This window comes from Thunnus albacares, chromosome 10, assembly GCF_914725855.1.
Source record: "Thunnus albacares chromosome 10, fThuAlb1.1, whole genome shotgun sequence".
Lineage (NCBI taxonomy): Eukaryota > Metazoa > Chordata > Actinopteri > Scombriformes > Scombridae > Thunnus > Thunnus albacares.
In genome coordinates, this window is record NC_058115.1 from 30,906,785 (window position 1) to 30,925,439 (window position 18,655).

The 18,655-nt window shown below is 39.3% G+C and overlaps 1 protein-coding gene across 4 annotated transcripts in view; it reads right to left on the reverse strand.

Moving 5' to 3' along the window:
* Positions 1-6,400: 6,400 nt before the first annotated feature.
* The window catches only part of slc36a1 (solute carrier family 36 member 1), a 48,135-nt gene continuing 35,880 nt past the window's right edge, over positions 6,401-18,655 (reverse strand). For all 4 annotated transcript variants that reach the window (XM_044363293.1, XM_044363297.1, XM_044363295.1 and 1 more), the window contains exon 12: positions 6,401-9,882. In XM_044363293.1, the coding sequence (XP_044219228.1) occupies positions 9,608-9,882 (275 nt within the window). In that variant the 3' untranslated portion in view covers positions 6,401-9,607. The remainder of the gene's footprint in view (positions 9,883-18,655) is intronic.

Below are 18,655 nucleotides of genomic sequence, written 5' to 3' on the forward strand. Positions count from 1 at the left end.
ATGAGAAAAAAAAAAAAGAGCGGCGAATCCTTTAAGCTGAGTGTCCACAGGGAAGCTCTCCTTATCTCCCTGTTTTCAGTGGAAGTTGGTGCAGCTGCATATCCCTGACAGCGCTGAGAGAGCTGCCTGCCTCTCCCGACATCAAAATATTTCAGCCTCATCCAAAACAACACTCTAACAGGTTTTCAACAGTCTCACGGTTAACAGCAGGAGCCACAGTCAGCCTCTCACACAAGCATCTGTTCAGTTTACTAAAAGCTTGCTGGGCATCAGGTGAGAAACTAAGATTTTGACATATAAAATATTCCAAACAGCACTCAATCTATAAATTAAAAAGAGATAATACAATGGAAGTTTTCTTTAGACATCAAGGTTACTGTTTTTTACGTTATTTCATTGACTGCATTTGAATGTGTAATTAGAACCTGCTACACACTGAAATATAGTCAATTATAACCCAGATGTCAAAATTAGATTTTTTAAAAAAAATAGATTTAGCCCAGTATTAACATAAGACACCTGCAAAAATTATAAGCGTAATAAAAAAAAAAAACAGGATTTTTAGGCCTCTTTCCACTTTTATTTGAATACAAATACAAATAATTTTGCTGCCTCAGTAAATACAGATACAAATACAAATACTGGGATCTCTGCACATCTGTAGTAGCTACCACTGAGGACAGTAAGATCATGTCCTTATTCCTTTTTTATGTGATATTTTTTTTACCAACTTTAAGCAAGTTTACATTGTATAATGAAAAATGTATGCATGTATGCGTTATTTTACAGGGTGTTTCTAGTATGTTCAGACCCAATATACTTAATTTTGACTCATTTTAGGCCAAAAAAAAAACTTTATTAAAAACTCTAGGGCTGAGTATAAATATCAGTGCCCATACAAAACCTGACTTTGGGGAAGTTTCCTGATTTAAATCAGAAAATACCCGTTTGAAGAATCAGTAAACAAGTCTAAGAATCTGACCAACTTTCAATAACACTATATAACACTAACACTATTCAATCCAAGAAGCACAGTCGTACTTAAAGTGGAAACAGACAACTTTTCAACTTCCCGCCCCTAAGCGTTTCCAAGTGATATTATTGTTTGTGCTGCTTTCACAAAGACAACCAGATCGCTTTCTGTTTTTTTTACTCAGAGTGTCACTCAGTGAAGAAATCATCAACACTACTTTGGAAATAAGCGAGAAGAAAGAGGCATGTTTACTGAAAAGGTAAATTGGAATTTTCACTATTTTATAGTATTGCATAGTAATAACATAGTTTGAGTAACATTATTGCTTTGCACAAACAAGTAACTACAGCAGGGGTTGGTGTCGGGGAGGAGTAACATTAGAAGAAAACATTAGGAAAAAAAACATGAGTTTAGTTTGATCTATAATGGAGACATGAAAGCAGATAGAAATTCTTTAGTATGTGTTGAGAAAAGCGAACTTGGTTGGTCATAGGGATGTGCAGAGAACCCAGTATTTGTATTTGCATCTGTATTTGTTGGGGCAGCAAAATTATTTGTATCTGTATTTGTATTCGAATAAAAGTGGAAATAGTCCTGTTTTTGTGTTACAATAAGTGTTCATGAATAAATAAAATGTCCCCACACCAGGTCCTGAACTGGAGTCTCCCAGATCATAGACTGTGTTGACTACTGAGCTAAAACTTTACTCATCGCCTCATTGCAGACAGACCTCTACCTATTTATACACCCATAACACAGAGAGACAGCACACCATGTAACATGTAGGGAGGAACTTCAAAGGCAATTATTGCTTTGCACTTTTTATTTATTGCCTATTTTTTACAACCTGACTTTGTGGAAAGGAGAAGGGGAACAACAGGTTATGGAGAGTCTCTTGGGAGCACTTTGCTTGTGTCAGTAGCTCAACTTTATCTCTGGGGAACACCCCCAACAAATAACTTTTAAAATATTCGTATGAAACAGATATTTGTATAAAACCCACTATTTGTGCTTTGCCGAATAATGTATTTGTTTTTGGGCACACCCCTACAACAAATCCATGTTCAGTGGTAAACCATGGACTCTTTGTTTATTTCATAACAAGAGGCAGGATGAACTCATTCACAAAACATTAAAAAATAAAAAACAACATTGACACCAACTAATTATGGACAGCTTAGTTTAGAGTGATATTACAATATGTACCATGAGATGATTGTCTGCCTTCTACAGTAACCCTGAAACCCCAAAAGGGGACATTTGCACATTTCCAGGTTAATATTTACCACATATTCACATATCTACTGGAATAAATTTGCATGATTTACAGTTTAGAAAAATCCCTCCCGACGCCTCTCGGCGGACTTCTGCCGGCGCTGCTGTCTAAGTAAACAAACAATAGTAGTAGTATTTCCCTTCTTTTTCTCATTCATTACTCGAAATGGAATCTTTTAAAATACATATGTACATGTCAGAGCCTGAATCCAAAATATGCGAATGAACATTGTGAAGAACGTCAGGAACAAATGTAACAGAACTGAGAGTTTAGAGCAGGCTGATACCCCGGCTTTTGTCTTACAGGGAAAGTTTTATTACATACGTTCAATATTTATGTAAATTTTGTAACTTTGACCCTGTTTAACTTGGACATCTGACCTCGGATGTATTATAAGATACAGGCCTCAAACATGGCGCCTTGTTCCTTCCTATGAAAGTTGTTCAGTGGTGCCTGAAGCCAAAAAAATTGGTTTCCTGCTGTAAAGAAATTATCCAAATGTTGCTCACGTTTCCTTATTTTTGAGCCCATAGAGCACGCTCACTAGAAACGTCTGCTGGCCGAGCCGGCTGACTTCCGGTTGGCTCCCCGCTCACTTCTAGACTTTCCAAATGTTATTAGACCAAACGGATCAAATTCTGATAGTGAAACAAACCATTTCACTCAGAAAAATGTATTCACTGTATTACAGCTGCCCTTTTTCCCATGATTGTGTGGCCAGTGTGCATCATGTGACGGACCCGGAAGTTGTAATTTCACAGTTTGGCCACTTGGATCTGATATCATAGCAGTATATAAATGACAAAAAATCACAAAAAAAACATGACATATCCCCCTTTAAGAAAACACATGCAAAAGGACAAAACACAATCAACATAAATTTGACAAAAAATGCACAGCATTTAAAAAAAAAAAAAAACTCTGCAAAGTGAGAAAACACAAATACAGAAATGTGTCGTAAATACAGGAAACAAAACCAGATACATGAACGCTGCTCCTGCACAAGAAGCTACTGTTAGCTGATGGATTCACAGCAACTGATTCCAACAAAAACATCCATAAAAACCCTTTAAACCACTCTCGCTGCATATTCCACTTCTGTTTGCCTGTATGTATGTAAGATTTGTAGCTTCCAAGTGAGATTTGTATAATTCCCATCGTCACTACATATTAAACTCAGTGGGAACGTTCTGAGATGAACTTTTACAACAATTGTTTACCACCTCAGCTGTCACTGCCACAGACAGCCATTACAACTATTAGATATACAACATTTGTATTAGTTGTATTGTTCAGTGTGATAAAAATGCGACTGAGCTGCCATCATTTGGGTTCAACACATTTAGCGCCACATTTCTGTGTTTGTAGCAGCCTCAGAGAGCTCATTGTGGGAGTGAATGGAGCTTATTTACAATAAGGAGGTGCTGAATAGGTGTTATCAAAGTGTAATTTTTTTTTTGGCTCTTCTGACAGACGGTAATAAGCGAAAACGAGAAGTCATTTCAGCAGGGTAAAGAGAAGGTGAGCTGGAAACTTATTTGTCTTTAAAATAATGTGAAAACTGACCAATGGGATATATATATAAAACTGCAAACCCCCCCACACCACACACCACACACACAGAAAGAAATCAACATAAACAACTCCACTCTAAAGGCCATTTTCACCAATGTAAAGATAAATGCATGCACATAGTCTACAACAAGCAGCTCATATAAAATGCGCAGCGCTGTTGTCTGAATACATCTGTCTACATTAGAGACTGCCCCTGCTGCCACTCGGGTTAATGAAATTCCATCTCTGGCAGTCCGTAAGAGCAGCGTGGAGCTTTACGGAGGAAAATTAACCCCAACGGACCCTTTTCTTCCACCCCCCCCCCCTTCCCAATCCAATCGGCCTCCCTCTCATTTGTATTAATTAGGCAGCAAACAGGATTATTCAGACTCTTTGTGCGGCGAATGTTGAAAAGCATTTGCACGTCAGGGACACGGAGAAGAAAACAAACTGAGCAGAGACAGTCACTAACGCTCGGCCTCAGAGCTCCCAAGGTTATTTGGCTCGGATTTACATTCTGCACGGCGCTGACGGAGACACGCCGACAGCAGGAGTTGATAACAGTTTGACCTTTTATGTTTAGTCACTATTAATGTTGACAGATGTGCATATACAGTTCTGATATTTACACAAAACCAGAAAAGTTTAACGCACATAAAATCTTATCAAAGCTTTACTGACATTCAAAAACATTTATAAGCCTTTTCTGTGCACAAAGGCTGTGAAGTAGACGGTCAGTGACATTTTCTGAAAGAATAATAAATTACAAGTATGTGACTCGTTAAAATAATTGGAAAAAAAATGTTCCCACTGAACTCAGCAACAAGTTAGAGCAATCATTTAACTCTCAGTGGCCTTCCTCCATTCTATTAACCAGCATATTAACCTCTGGGATGGAAATTGTACGGCCACAGCCGCAAGAGCGTCCTCATGAATTTATCCTGCTGCATTAAGGACTCGTAACGACTAACAGAATGTTTTTATAAATCATGAATCTGCCTTTTTGGGAAAAACTTCCCCCCCCAGATGATTGCTTCACTCTTAAGCTTGTTCAAAACAACCTGATGTAATTTCGTTCCTGTGCCGAGTCCGGCGCACGACGCCGCTTAAATTAGCACAAACAGTCTCTCCACTCCACGTGAAGAGGGTGAAACACAACACTTGACACGTTTATAACTGTGAGGTAATTCAAAAGGTCGTGTCCTCCGTGTTTTTTGTTTCTGTGTCCATTTTACACAACAATGCCGATCATGTAAGAGAAGAATGACTGTCCTCTTTTTCATCAAATTTACAGACACGAAATGCATCCTTAAATGACCATATGAAATCAAAAATAAATGAAGTACACCCATGCTACATGTAATGTCTCAGCTGTGACTTACAGTGACAAATAATTCAGAAAAGCTGCTTTAGAAGACCAAAGCTGCGTTAAATGCAGACCGACAGCAGGAATAAAACTGTTTTAAAAATGAAAAAAATGATATCTAATCCTTTAAATAAGATATAAGTTCATCAGGAGAAGGGCAGAGTGTCACCTATCTGTCTGTTATGAACCAGATCACATGACTGAACTGCTGCAGATACAGAACATTTTTAGTCACGGGTAATATTTGATAACTTGTTACTTAAATCTATTTCAGGCCATTAGCTTAAACTCCAAACCTACAACCTTCAAGATTGTTGTTTTTTTCCATTTTATGAGACTCAGCTTAATGATTCCTGATAATCTCATGAACAATACTTTATCACAAAATAATAAGACAAAGATGTGTAGCTAAGCTGGACTAAAGAGTTTACACGCTGACTGCAGAGGAGGGAAATAAAATGCACTAAAAAGACTGAAATGTTGGAGGAAAACCACGTGATTGTGACTGTTGAAACATCAACTCCAGGTGAACTTTAACGCTCGTATGAACATGTGAATATTGCATTAAGATGCTGACAGCAGATCTGGTCACTGTCTGGACTTACGGTGACTGATTAGACGTTATATAAGACAGGACTTCAAATCTCAAGAGTTTCCATGGAGAAGAAGTGAAATCCCTGACCCTCGAACTCATTTCAATGTGCTTTTCTGAACAGTCCTTAATGGTTTTGACACGTGCAGGTCTGCTGCTTTACACAGCAGCTACACATCTGGTCAGAACACTCAGTGATGTTTTTCCTTTAAATCCTCAATAGAGGAGCTTCACATGTTGTAGACTAGTGTAGTTTAGCATATTTTAATAAACAAATGCATGTTTTTGTTGTGAATATTCCGTGTGTGCATTATCAAACCTCACTGTATTAATGCATTTATAGAAACAGAAATGAAAAAAGCTAATTATTGCTTATACTAATTAGTATTATTTTCCATTTACATCATTGCTGTGGATTAATTTTCCAAACAAATTCTGCAGAATTCCACTTTTAGACTTCCTGGATACGCATCCGTTAAGTCTGCAAGTCTGTAAAAGCCAAGATCAAACCGAGCTGTGACCTCTGACCTTTAAAAAAATAAGACATACTGTCCATATCTGACTTCTTCTATCACAGTAACAAGATGAAAGAGTTTTTGGCAGCGACCTAAAAAAAACAAACAGAGGAGCACATGTGGATAATTTTCAATGTTATTTATTCAGAGCAGGGAGTAAAAGAAATGAAAGAGTGCTAAAAATGAAAATATGTTATCTGTTTCAAGTCATTTATTAAATAAAAATCCCAAACATTTGTACTTCAGTCTGTCCAATCTGATGATCTGCAGCAGTTTGACCTGGACGGTTCTGATTGGCTAAACAGTTGATTAATGAGGAAATAAAACACTTATTAACTGATCATTAGTTGCAGCCCTAAATAAAAGTGGGCAAAGTGAAATTTGTCTTCTTTGGGTAGCTGCACATCATCATCATCATTATCATCATCATCATCATCATCATCATCATCATCCTAAAGTGTCCAAGTGGGAAGTTTGGAGAAAATTCTCATTCAAACTGTTTTCTCTCATAAATCCATTCATAGTTGATCTAAAAAGGAAAAAATACTTATTTTACCATTTAAAAGAACATTTTTGTGTGCAAACAAATACTTGTGCAGCAGATGTATATATACTGTACACAAAAACAAACATTTGCAACTTGCAGCTGCGATGCAAACCGACAGCTGTTACAAATCCTTTACGCGTAAGGCTCATAGTTTTTTTTTTTTTTTTTTTTTTTACCACGCCAAAAAAATAAAAAATAATAAGCCCTCTTTATACTGCCACATAAACACTGACGACACACAACAAGTACAGAAGCTTCATGATGAACTTACAGTACATGTCGGCTTTAGTCTGCCTACCGAAGCAGGATGGATGGGCTCGTTTTAAGAATCTCGTAACAACCTACAGCTCGTGATTTAAACTGGAAGTATTATATCATACATTACAGGTGAGGCTCTGCATGTAATATACACATTATATTATATTACTGAAACTACAATTTTAAGGGTCGTTAGTTGTACATCTTTAAAAAAAAATGCATGCTGTTTGAATAAAAAAAAAAAAAAAAAAAAATCTATTGAAAAATACCCAACCATTAATTTAGTAAATACATTAAAACATAAAAACACATAAGAAAATAATCAGATCCAAAAAAATAAGTTTTAAAGACAAGAACAAAAGGTGTTAACACAGAAGAGCTCCTACGTGAATACAGTAAAACTACGTCTGGAGTTTGTTGTCTGCCATGTTTGTTTGTTGTTCTAGGGTTGGGTTTATTGATTCTGATTGTGCTCATAACTTCTTATTAAATCCTGATTCCCCATCGTTTCTATTCACACGTAGAATAGAAACTATGATAAGTTGACCGTTAATAAAAAAAACACACTTTACTTGCGTTGTCAGCACTTTTAGGCTGCAGAAAAACATCAAAATTGTCATAAAAGACCAGATAAATTATGATTCCTTTGTGTTTTAAAAAGGTAACATAAAGATAATGGATGTTTTCTATTTGTGTTTACTTGAGTCAGCACTGTCATACTTCCTTCCTGCATTTAATTATTTAGGTACTTAAAAAATTGAGACTCTGTATTTCATAATTACAACATCTAGATCTCTTGTGTTTTACTTAGTATCTCATAATTACACAAGCTGGATTTTGTAAATATGAAAAAAGGTAAATATGTTTATTAATCACCATCTGAGAAGACAGAACCTTTTATTTCCACCTCTGAAGCTTCGGAAGATAAAGATGCGTTTTCACTAATATTTTGTTATTCCGATAATACAGTAAAAATGTCGCAGTGTCATACTTCCTTCCTGCATTTAATTATTTAGGTACTTAAATTTAGCCATTTTCTAAAAATTTGAGAGTCTGTATTTCATGATTACAACATCTTTATCTCTTTTATTTCCACCTCTGAGGCTTTGGAAGATAAAGATGCTTTTTCATTAATATCTTGTAATTCTGATAATACAGTAAAAATTTCAGATTAAATGGCAGGATACTCCAGCTCTTTTAGTCTTTTTCACCGTTTCAATATTAACTTTTTTAATGTCTCTTGCTGTTTGCAGTGTTTCCCAAATAAACTCGAACCAAAAACTGAAATCCAATAAAACTGTGTGCAGTGTTATGACCAATAACCTCACGCTAATGTAGCGTCTGATCTCAGGAGTTATTGTGTGTAAAGATCACTCTGATAAAAAGACAAAACTCCAGGAGAGATATTGCTCTCATGAACTGCTCGCTGCAGATTTTTTTTGAAACATTATGAGACACATGAGTCATAATTATGAGATAAGGTCTCGTATTTCGTTTTCTTTGCTGAATCCAATACGCTTCCCTACGTTCAAACGGGTCTTGTGCATATTTTAAAGCCTAACACGCATGCTTTGACGCATACGCTGATGTAGACAGACGGCCGGCAGCAGATCATATCGTCACCTCGCCGTCAGGATTTGATAAGTGAAAATGAAAAGCACATTTTCTTCCAAGAACCCGCTGGTTCTTATTAACAGGGACTGGTTCCAATTCAGAACCGTTTCGACACCCAACCCTATTTCGTTATAGGTTTTTGTTAGAAACCCCCCCTCAAAGATCACTGTTATTATATTACAGTTACCTCATTGAAGGTTTGTGTAATGTGTCATCTATGTCAAAGTAGTGCGCCGTTTTACTGAATAAGGCATAAATCAAAGTGCAACAAAAAAATGTTTGTTTTTTTTTCCTTTTTTTCTAAATGAGGTGTTGGGTGGTTGGTGTAACTGAAAACGCTCTAAATGAAAAGCCATTTGAGCCGAGAGTTAAAAGTCTGCACAACAGCTTCTAATCTGGATGTTAAAAAAAAAGTTTGAAAGACCAAATTGTTACCAGTTTGTGAGGTAGTTTGAATCTTTGACTAAAACATAAACACATCGATATATTCAGGCTGTCGAAATGATAAACTCTCTCTACAAACATGCCCTCTATTATATCTTTTGAAGGAATCATTTAGCTTTTACCAGAATAACTATGTTACCGTTACATTGCACTAAGTGGCTGGACTTGATGAAATGTAAGTAATTGCCAGTAGGTACGTATGACAGACATAACGGGACACTGTGGTATAATGGTGCAGCACATTATGAAACAAGACACCAATTCACCACGAATCTGTACAGCTTCATACTGCTAAAACACGGGATCGATTCATCCGATTAAACGGCTGCCGTGTCCGAGCAGCAGCAAATCAAAGACGTGAAGGAAAAAAACTTTAAAAATGTGCCCTAAAACGGTTTTCCGATCGGCCCCCGAGGGTGGGGGTGGGGGCGGGGTTTACTTCCACCTGCCGACAGTCATTTCATTCCATCACTGGACCATGTAGGAGGAGAACGTCTCTTCGTGTTTGTGTACGTTGCGGTTGATGATCTCCTCGATGGCGATGTACGTTCCCGTGAGGAATCCCACCAACCCGATCAGGCTGATGACGACGTTCTTGACGGTCACCAACGGCGACAGGCCCTCGGTGTGAAACGTTATGATCTGGAGGATTGGCGGGAAGATCAGCGCCAGGAAACTGCTGCTGACCGAGCCGACCAACGAGATGACCAGGTCCAGCTCCGGTATCAGGATGGCGAGAGCACCTGGAAGACAGAAGAGAGAGAGAGAGAGAGAGAGAGAGAGGATGAGAGAGAGATTCTTCTGGTCCTCAGCTGAGAGGCGCGGTTACGAGGTGCGCTCAGGGATAAAATTAAATTTGGTTAATAGATTTTTTTTTTGACTGGATTATTTGTCATGGCTACACATAAAATATCAATCAACTCCAGCTGCTGTGTAGCAGCTGCAGTGAAAATGCCCACTTCAATCCTGCAACTTCTAATTAGAACTCGGACAGTATTTCCTTTCTGAAGATGTTTATTTACCAAGTGTTACTTTGTTGTTCTTGAGCAATGATGACTGGAAAAAATGTGTCATATGTTACTGGAATCATTATTGCTTGTTGCTCACAATCTGCAGATGAAAATGAATGTAAGTTTCAAGCCAGAATCATATTACTAAGCACCCAGACTGCAGGTTTGTCAGACATCTGAATAAGTATCGGCGATTAACTTTCACAGTCGTCAACATTTTTCGATCGTCCTATCATTGCGCTCTATTGCTGATGATCCAGCAGATGCACTAAGAGCAATTTAGACTCACAATCAAATCTGCAGAGCTCAGCACGTTCTCAAATAGATAACAGACTCTAATAAAACAAAAATCAACTCAACGGCTCCAACATAAAGTCCACAACACAACATAATTAACTAGTGTCGGTTAATCTACAGCAGATGTTTTATGTTTTAATCAGAATTTCAGCTTTTCTATTATGTTGTCGCAGCACAAAGCAAAAAAACAGTCTCTTTACATCGTGCGACGCTGATCAATTCAACTTAAAGGAGAGACTGTGACTTTGATCAATACAGAAAATGAGAAGAAAACAGCCTGGTTTCATTATTTGACCCATCCAGTCTCTTATTTTTAAATCAAAAATCTCAAGAGATTGAAAAATAAACCGTTCTGTTCTGTTTAAACACCAACTCTGTCATGGTCGTTTGTCATAAATGATTTCGGAACCGTCACAGCCGACTGCTTTTCAGGATAACTCGCAATTAGAAGACTTATTTCAAGCATCTTCACTAATGTATAAAACTGTTGCTGTTCCTGACATCAGTAAAAAGTTTGTGGAACTGAAGGTGGAAGTCAGAACAACCCAACATGTGACAGTTTCTTCACTTTCATCTACTCTAGGGCTGAGTATGAGTTGGAGAAATGAGGTGAACTGTGATTGGGGAATAAAGGCGGCTGAGAGAAGAGGAGTCCTGGTGAGACAATAAAGGTGTGATTGTGGGGACTGTTTTTCCAGGTGATGGCGGGAGCGGTGACCGTGCTGCTACGGTCGCCGGGGACCTGCATCACCTTCACATGTCGCCATGGATACAGGCATAAACAGCGACAGGCAGCCGTTATAGGACAAAACAAGCGCCCCGCTCTGACACGGCCGACGTGTGTGTTACCGTCCTGCTGACACACACACACACACACGCACACACACACACACCACAGCGGCGATACACACTCCTCATCTCCCCGTCCTGTCCGTTACCATTTCTCCGTGGTGAGCGGAGAAGATGGGTTGGGTGTTCTTGTTCACTCTGTACGTCGGACACCCATTACCAGCGGCTGATAAAAGACTCTTTGAACCATAATCAATTGCCCGCCGCAGCGTGTTCACAAAGCCCTGTCAAATTAACCTATGGGGCGACGGCAAGGTCGAGCTTTCATGTGACAAGTACGGCGAAGGCACATCGCCGCCACATGCTCTCGGGGAGTAAACCTGTCACTTTTAGGAAAAGGCCCTCGCCGTTGAAGGGTGCTCTTCAAAGTACATTTGAAGCTTTCCGAGCCATCAAACAAGGCAGGCGCAGCGGTGAAGGAGGATGGCGAGCGGGATGGGGAGGGGAGGGGTAGGGAGACGGGGAGGGGCAGGGCGTACCTAAAGAGCGTGCTGAGCTTTCATAGCAAATAAACCGTGAGGCTGTAGCTAAAAGGCTGGCTGCTATCCCCTGAGAAAGCGGGTAGAGCGTGGATCATCAGGCAGCTTCAAAGGGCTGAAGAGGGGATGCTGCGAGCACACTAATTTGGCCGTACAACCTCCGATCTTACACAAGCAAAGAAAAAAAAAAAAAAAAAATACTCCACTTTCTTCCTGTAAGCCTGCTGGGGCCTTGGTATGCCGGAGAGCGCTCCACACAGTGAAACAACCCCTTCAGAGAACGACAAAGACGTCGGAGAAGAGGAAAAAAAAAACGTAATGATGAAGGTTTTTTTGATGTTGGGTAAAGTTTCAGAGCGTTCGATAGAGCCAAGGTGAATGAGTGACCTCGTCGATGGTGCACTTTCTAGGTTCGGTCATCGGATCTGCAAAGCTGCAAGTGTTTGTGAGGATGAGAAAGCCATGAAAGTGTGCATATAGTAGAACTCCTGAGCTGCAGATGCTCCTTAAATTAAGTAAATTAAACATAAATAAAGACATGAACAACTGATACAAACCTCTATGTAGCACTTTTGCTTGAATCAGATGGAAAATGCAGACAGTGGATAAAAGGGAGAAAGAGTTCCCACAGTTTTTAAATGCCATGTGGTTGTATATAGCAAGGTGACTTTTGGTTGAGACCAGGCGAAGAAAGGTTGCACTTATCTAAATATGAGAAGCTGCAGGTGTAAATAACTCTCTTTAGATCATTGAGAGGTTAAAAGATTACGATATTTTTCGTGTCTTTTAACTGCAGGTTCTCCAGCATTTCTTCATAAATGGAGAAGCTAAAATTTAAAGCGCTCATCAAAGATTTCTAACAAAATGTTTGACATTAGGAGATTTGGAAATCCGCTTCAATGGAGAACCAAATACAGAATATCAAGGCCGACTATTATCCTAATTCAGCCGTGATGACTGAATATTTGCAGTATGGGGTGTGGATGTCGGTATAACCAGTTGTGTGATGTGCATGAGTGGTAGATGTGTGTGTGGGTGCTGTACAAAGCAAACTAAGGCAACATGACTAAACCAAATCAAAGTGGATAACTGGAGGGAAGAACAGAGAGCTGCAATCAGCAACAAGCAGTCAGAGGAAGAGTGAGAGGAGCTGCTAGTAGCGGCCGGGTTTTATCACCTGGGAACACCAGTGCCAGGTGTTCCCAGCTGGGCTAATGAGCCACCTGTGGAGCAGAGCAGACACACAGGTGAATAAACAGTAAAACAAGATGACAGAGGTCATCGCAAGACTCAGAGGGGGACGGAGGGATGTGGGCCGCCTTTAGATCGCCAGCGGGCCGTTTCTGAACTGAAGCCACAACTCCGCCTGGAGAGACAGCTCCTCAGCCAAGTGGAGTCAATTTCCTCCAGAGCCATAAAGCAAAGGGCAGCAGCAGGGGGGGGGGGGATCATCTGATGTTGGATCAAAGATTGGCCGAGAGCGCCGCAGTTTCCTTTTCTCCGCAGTCAACCAGGACGTACTAGACGCCCTCCTAGAATCTTCACCTCGCCGCAAGCAATCACCAGGCAGGAAGGAGCCGCAGGGCCGGGCCGCCTCGTGCTCGGTCACACGGGAGCTGGCTTTCATCTGGCACACCCGCAGCTGGCTGATCCGCTGCTCAGTGGACTGCAGGTCATTAAATATGGAGAGAAGCTCAGTCTCCTCCCGACAGACTCCCGGGCTGTTTTCACTGAGACCAACAACAAGTGAGCAGTCAAGGTCTGCATATGCTAATGTTAATTAGTCTGGAGTGGATCTACTCAGCGTGAAGCCAGCAGCACAAGCAGCACACAGATTAAACTTGGCTGACGCTCAAGAAAATAAAAGCTCGAGTCGTGCAAAAGTCAAAAACACCAGCCGCATAAAAAAAGAGTCTCCATCATATTAATGACAGCGGTTAAACAATCCTAAACCACTTTCTCCTCACAGTTGACGGCTTTGGACAACATTTCCTGAGTAGATCTTATGTAAATGCCTCGACATGATTATTTTGTTAAGCGGAGGTGGTCTGCCACAAAGAGCTGAATGTGTCTTGTCCGGTGATCAATGCGGTAATTAGACTGGTGGTGTAAACACTCATTAAATATATGCATTTGCTGTGTGAAATTGCATCTCTGCTCTTTTCTTTCTTCCTGAGGGTAAACTTTTGTTTTACATAAAAGTGTATAAATATTCAGGATGTTAGTGGAGGTGGTCTTTATTGGAGGCCAGGTGACTCAGCTCTGCTATAACACAGCAGGAAGATAATGAAGACAATATGTCTCATAGGGCCCGATAGTAATATGCTGATCATATACGCAGTGTGTTTATTTCATTGGAATAAAACAGTGAGTGAAACTCAGAACTCAATGTCAGCTCAACATGAAAACCATCGCTAAGATTTAAAGATAAAATTATTATTTAAACATATATTTTCTATTAAGTCATTAAATTAATACTGTTTGGGTAAATAATTAAATATTAGCTAACTTAACTTTATAGTTAGGGCCGACCAGGCTCGCCTCGGATCTGCCCTTAGTTATGCTGCTATAGGCCTAGACTGCTGGGGGACTTCCCATGATGCACTGAGCTCCTCCTCTCCATCTATATGCATTCATGTAACATCAATGCATGTCACTAACTCTGCTGCATGACGGGCCTTCTCCCTGCTGTCTCCAAGTGCTTGCTCATTGGGGAACTGTTGGGTCTCTGTAAATTAAAGAGTACGGTCTAGACCTGCTCTTTATGAAAAGTGCCCTGAGATGACTTTTTGTTGTGATTTGGGGCTATATAAATAAAAATTGATTGATTGATTGATTGATTAATCCTATTAAAAAGTCTGAACTAAATCTCCTTCTCGGATAAAAAAAAACTTGGAAAGGAACAGACAGGTTGTTGGCGGAGAAAATCTTTGCTAGTCAATAAGATACGAAACTACTTTGTTGACTGAAATGACTTTTCTGCAAACAGACGTTAGATATCAGAGCTTCAAGCTCCCTGAAGAGACTAAAACAAGTCAATTAACTGTAGTCAGAAACTTAATGCCACTCTATCACTTGATAATAATAATTTATATTATCTACAGTCCAATTGATACTGGATTTTTGAGGCAAATACTGTTATTGATATTTTAAAGTTTAATGAAGATATCAGAACAATTTACAGTTCATTGTACACTTGTCTCTGGTAGACAAGTGTAATAGCAACAGTTTCTAAAATACCTCAAACACATCTTTTAATACATATATTTTTTATTACCTATTGCTTGATATATACATATACAACGATACAGAGTTTATATCTGTAAATAATCTCTCATATGTCGGTTGAGTGTCTCTACTGCATGATGGGGCTTCTCCCTGTTTTGTTGAGAGCAGAGTGACTTTGCCGCAAGATATAACTTTGCTCTGTGTTGCAGATATGATTCCATCTAGAATAAATCCTTTAATGGAGAACTGAACTTGCTTTTGGCTACTGGGTTGGACAATATGTTATGTTTTTCCTCTCAGGTTATAGTACCTAAAGTGTTGTTGGGGGGGGGGGGGGGTTAGTTGGTAACACATTTTTCTTCATGAACACCATCTTTCCTGACTGTCAGTAAGGAGGAGGCCATAATTTTTCCAGCCACTAGACGGTTTATTTGCCAGTCCTCCCAGTCAATGACAAATCTATAAACAGTGATGCTGCAAAAGACTTTAAAAAGTCATAAAACTCTTTAAATGTGCTGATTTGCGATTTTTCTGACGCAGTCTCATCATCACTGCCAGCAGAGTATATCACTTAACTAAACAGCCGTGATCTCTAACAATCATTAACTTGGCATCAAACAAACTTTCCTCTGCTGTTTCGTCTGAATCATTCCTCTTTCTATCTTACTTGTTGCCCCTCCATTTCTCTATCAATGTAACCTCTGGCTCACCTCCCGCTTCCCCCCACCGCTCCATCACCGTGTTGAGTCAGCAATCAGCTTTTTCTCCTCACTCCAATAAGCTGACAGAGGTAGAAAAACTCCACTTCAAGCCAACTGTGCTTTAGATTAGTCACGCCACAGTGTTAGCCGGGTTTCAGACGCACTGAAACTTTTTTTTCTGCCGCAAGAAATGCTGTAGCAGTGGAAGTGGTGTCATGGCTGGTGGTACCATGGTGGTTGACCGGGTAATTTCTGCTTAATTCTAGTGTGATTAAACGATTTGGCGATTGATTGACAACAGTTTAGATCCTCCACTTTGGTACAGACTGAAATATTATGAAAAGTATTGAAGCCTTTGCTGACAGAGTGACTGGATCTGCATGAAGGGGCACAAAAAAAAAAAAGTAATAATAGGGACTGAAAGGGAGAAAATTCACCACCGTGGAAGAAATCCAGGAAGAAACGCAGGATGCTCTGAACAAAGTGACAAGAGATGACTGAAGGAAATGTTTCCAGGAAATGGGAGATAGAAGCGCATCGTATCTCAAGGAGAGCACATTGGAGAGGATTAGAAAGGTGCTACTGAAAGCTTTATAATTTGGGTTCCCACTCGTATGTAGCCGTCCAGTCACAGTAATCATTTGGTCTATAAAATGTAAGAAAAAGAGTGAAAATGTGATGTTCAAATGTGGTGATCCGGCAATAATTACCCACAGCTCAAAGTGATGTCTTTAAATATCTCAATTTGTCCACCAACAGTCCAAAACCCAAAGAGATATTCAGTTTATTATCAGTATATGACAAAGAAAAGCATCAAATACTCACATCTGAGAAAAAAAAGAACTAAAACGATTAACAAAATAGTTGCAAAATTAATATTTTGTCGATCAATCGACTATTTGTTGCAGCTCTACAACTTTCTGTCATCTCTAATTTAAATGTTGCTGTAGATAACCACACATACTGTTGTTATTAACGTGTATTTTAATCCTAAATTATCATCATATACAAAATAACCCTGTTCAGTTTTTGCCATCACATTACAGGGAGGAAGACAACTTCAGACAGTTTAACAAACTTTATTTGTACTTTGCTGTTACTGGGGAAAGTGAAGTGTTGTGGACTTTACCTTAACAGTCCTTTGTATACACCTCAAGCTAATATGAGTCACCATGGCTCAAGCACAAAATAAAAAGAATTTCCACTTGACTAAGAAACACTATATGTGGGCAGGTGGGAGGGGGGGGTATATCTAGCGGGGGGCTCATAGAAAAGTACAAACATTTCCTCGCAATGCAATTACAAAACTTTTGTTGGAGGGGGTTGGCTGTCCTCGCAAATCTATTCCTTCTCTTTTTCCTCTACAAATGGCTAGAATTTCTTAGGAAATTAAATTGATTATTTCAGCCCTTAGGATACATTGGAAGAGCAATCAAAACCTTTGGCCGAGCGGGAAACAGGATGTACACTCATCAAAAGTTACAGATTCAATTTATCGTGGCTCTTGGTTCTTTAAAATTACAAAAAGTACAAGGTAAAAGAAGTTTTATTTTTTTAATTTAATCTTTATTTTCACTGGGAAAGCCTCGGTGAGATGAAAAATCTCTTTGTAGGCAGCAACAACACTGAGCTACAGACAACAGAAGACAAACATAGATCTCAATATGATCAAGTGCTTTGATTTGATGTCTTTGATTAGTTGAAAATTAAAGCTGAGATTGTGTGGTAGCATCAATACATGGTTAGCTGTACTGGTGACTAAAGAGAAACCTCTGTTTTAGGGCAATATATCAATATAATATCGATATCCTGATATGAGATATCGTCTTAGATTTTGGATATCGTAATATCGGTTTTAAAGCCTGCATTACGGTAAAATGATGTCATTCTCTCTGTTTTATAAGTCTGGGAGGTTTGGAGTTTAGTTTCACTCCTACTCACCCGTTTGTACAACAACAAAGAGCCACAGTGAGGTGAAGAGCTGCAGACGACGGGCTCTAAACAAGCACAACTGCAACGTGTCATCAAGGTATAAACACCCACGCTAAGGCCGCATTGAGTCTGCGTGACATAATGCAGCCCTCTTATTCATTCATTGAATATGGACTGGACTGTTTTTGCTCTGAATCCTCGTTAAGAGGAATCTCTCTTCACGACTGTAATTACAACACATTATGAGTAACGCCTTGGATAACCTTTAAATACATGCTGATATTCCTAAATTCAATATACTAAAATAAACAAGATGAAATGAGATATGCTTCATTGTAGATCACTATAGCAGACTTGTCCACCCTAATTTAAAAACACTTAAGTTAAATGCTGAACAAAAGCAGCGATCTATACTGAGGTTTGGAATTGATCAGCTTTGTTTTAGTCTCAGCTTTCTATGCACATCTTTCTCCTCACCTGACCAATACAAATATATGAGTGTCTATGTCAGCCAGGTGTCTTTAAAGTGGGCAAAAGAAAGAATGGAAATGGTCTAGGGAGGAAATGGCTTTAAAAAAAAAAAAAACATACAGTCAGAGATGCTCACAGGCATTCCTGCCTCCTCAAATGATATTGGCCAGCTCATGAAAAATCCATTTGATATGCAGAATGCCTTTCTGACACGTCGCACTGATGTTAAGTTTAAGTGCACAGAAATAGCAGCACAAAAAGCCTACAGACACATGCTTTAGAGAATAAATGATCCAGAGCTTTACCAAAGCAATCAAAGCACACTATACACACTATGTGTGAACATGTTATTTTATCGTTGCACTCGAGTGCAAAAAAAAAAAAAAAAAAGGCAAACCAGAGCATAAATGTACATCCGCTGCACGGACCAAAGAGCTCAAATTAAACGTCAAGTAAAAACAAGGACATATTACTTTATTATGGCGGAGTCTGTAAGGAGTGTGAAGTACCGAGGCGTACACAAACACACCTCTCGGTGCTGATCTTAAA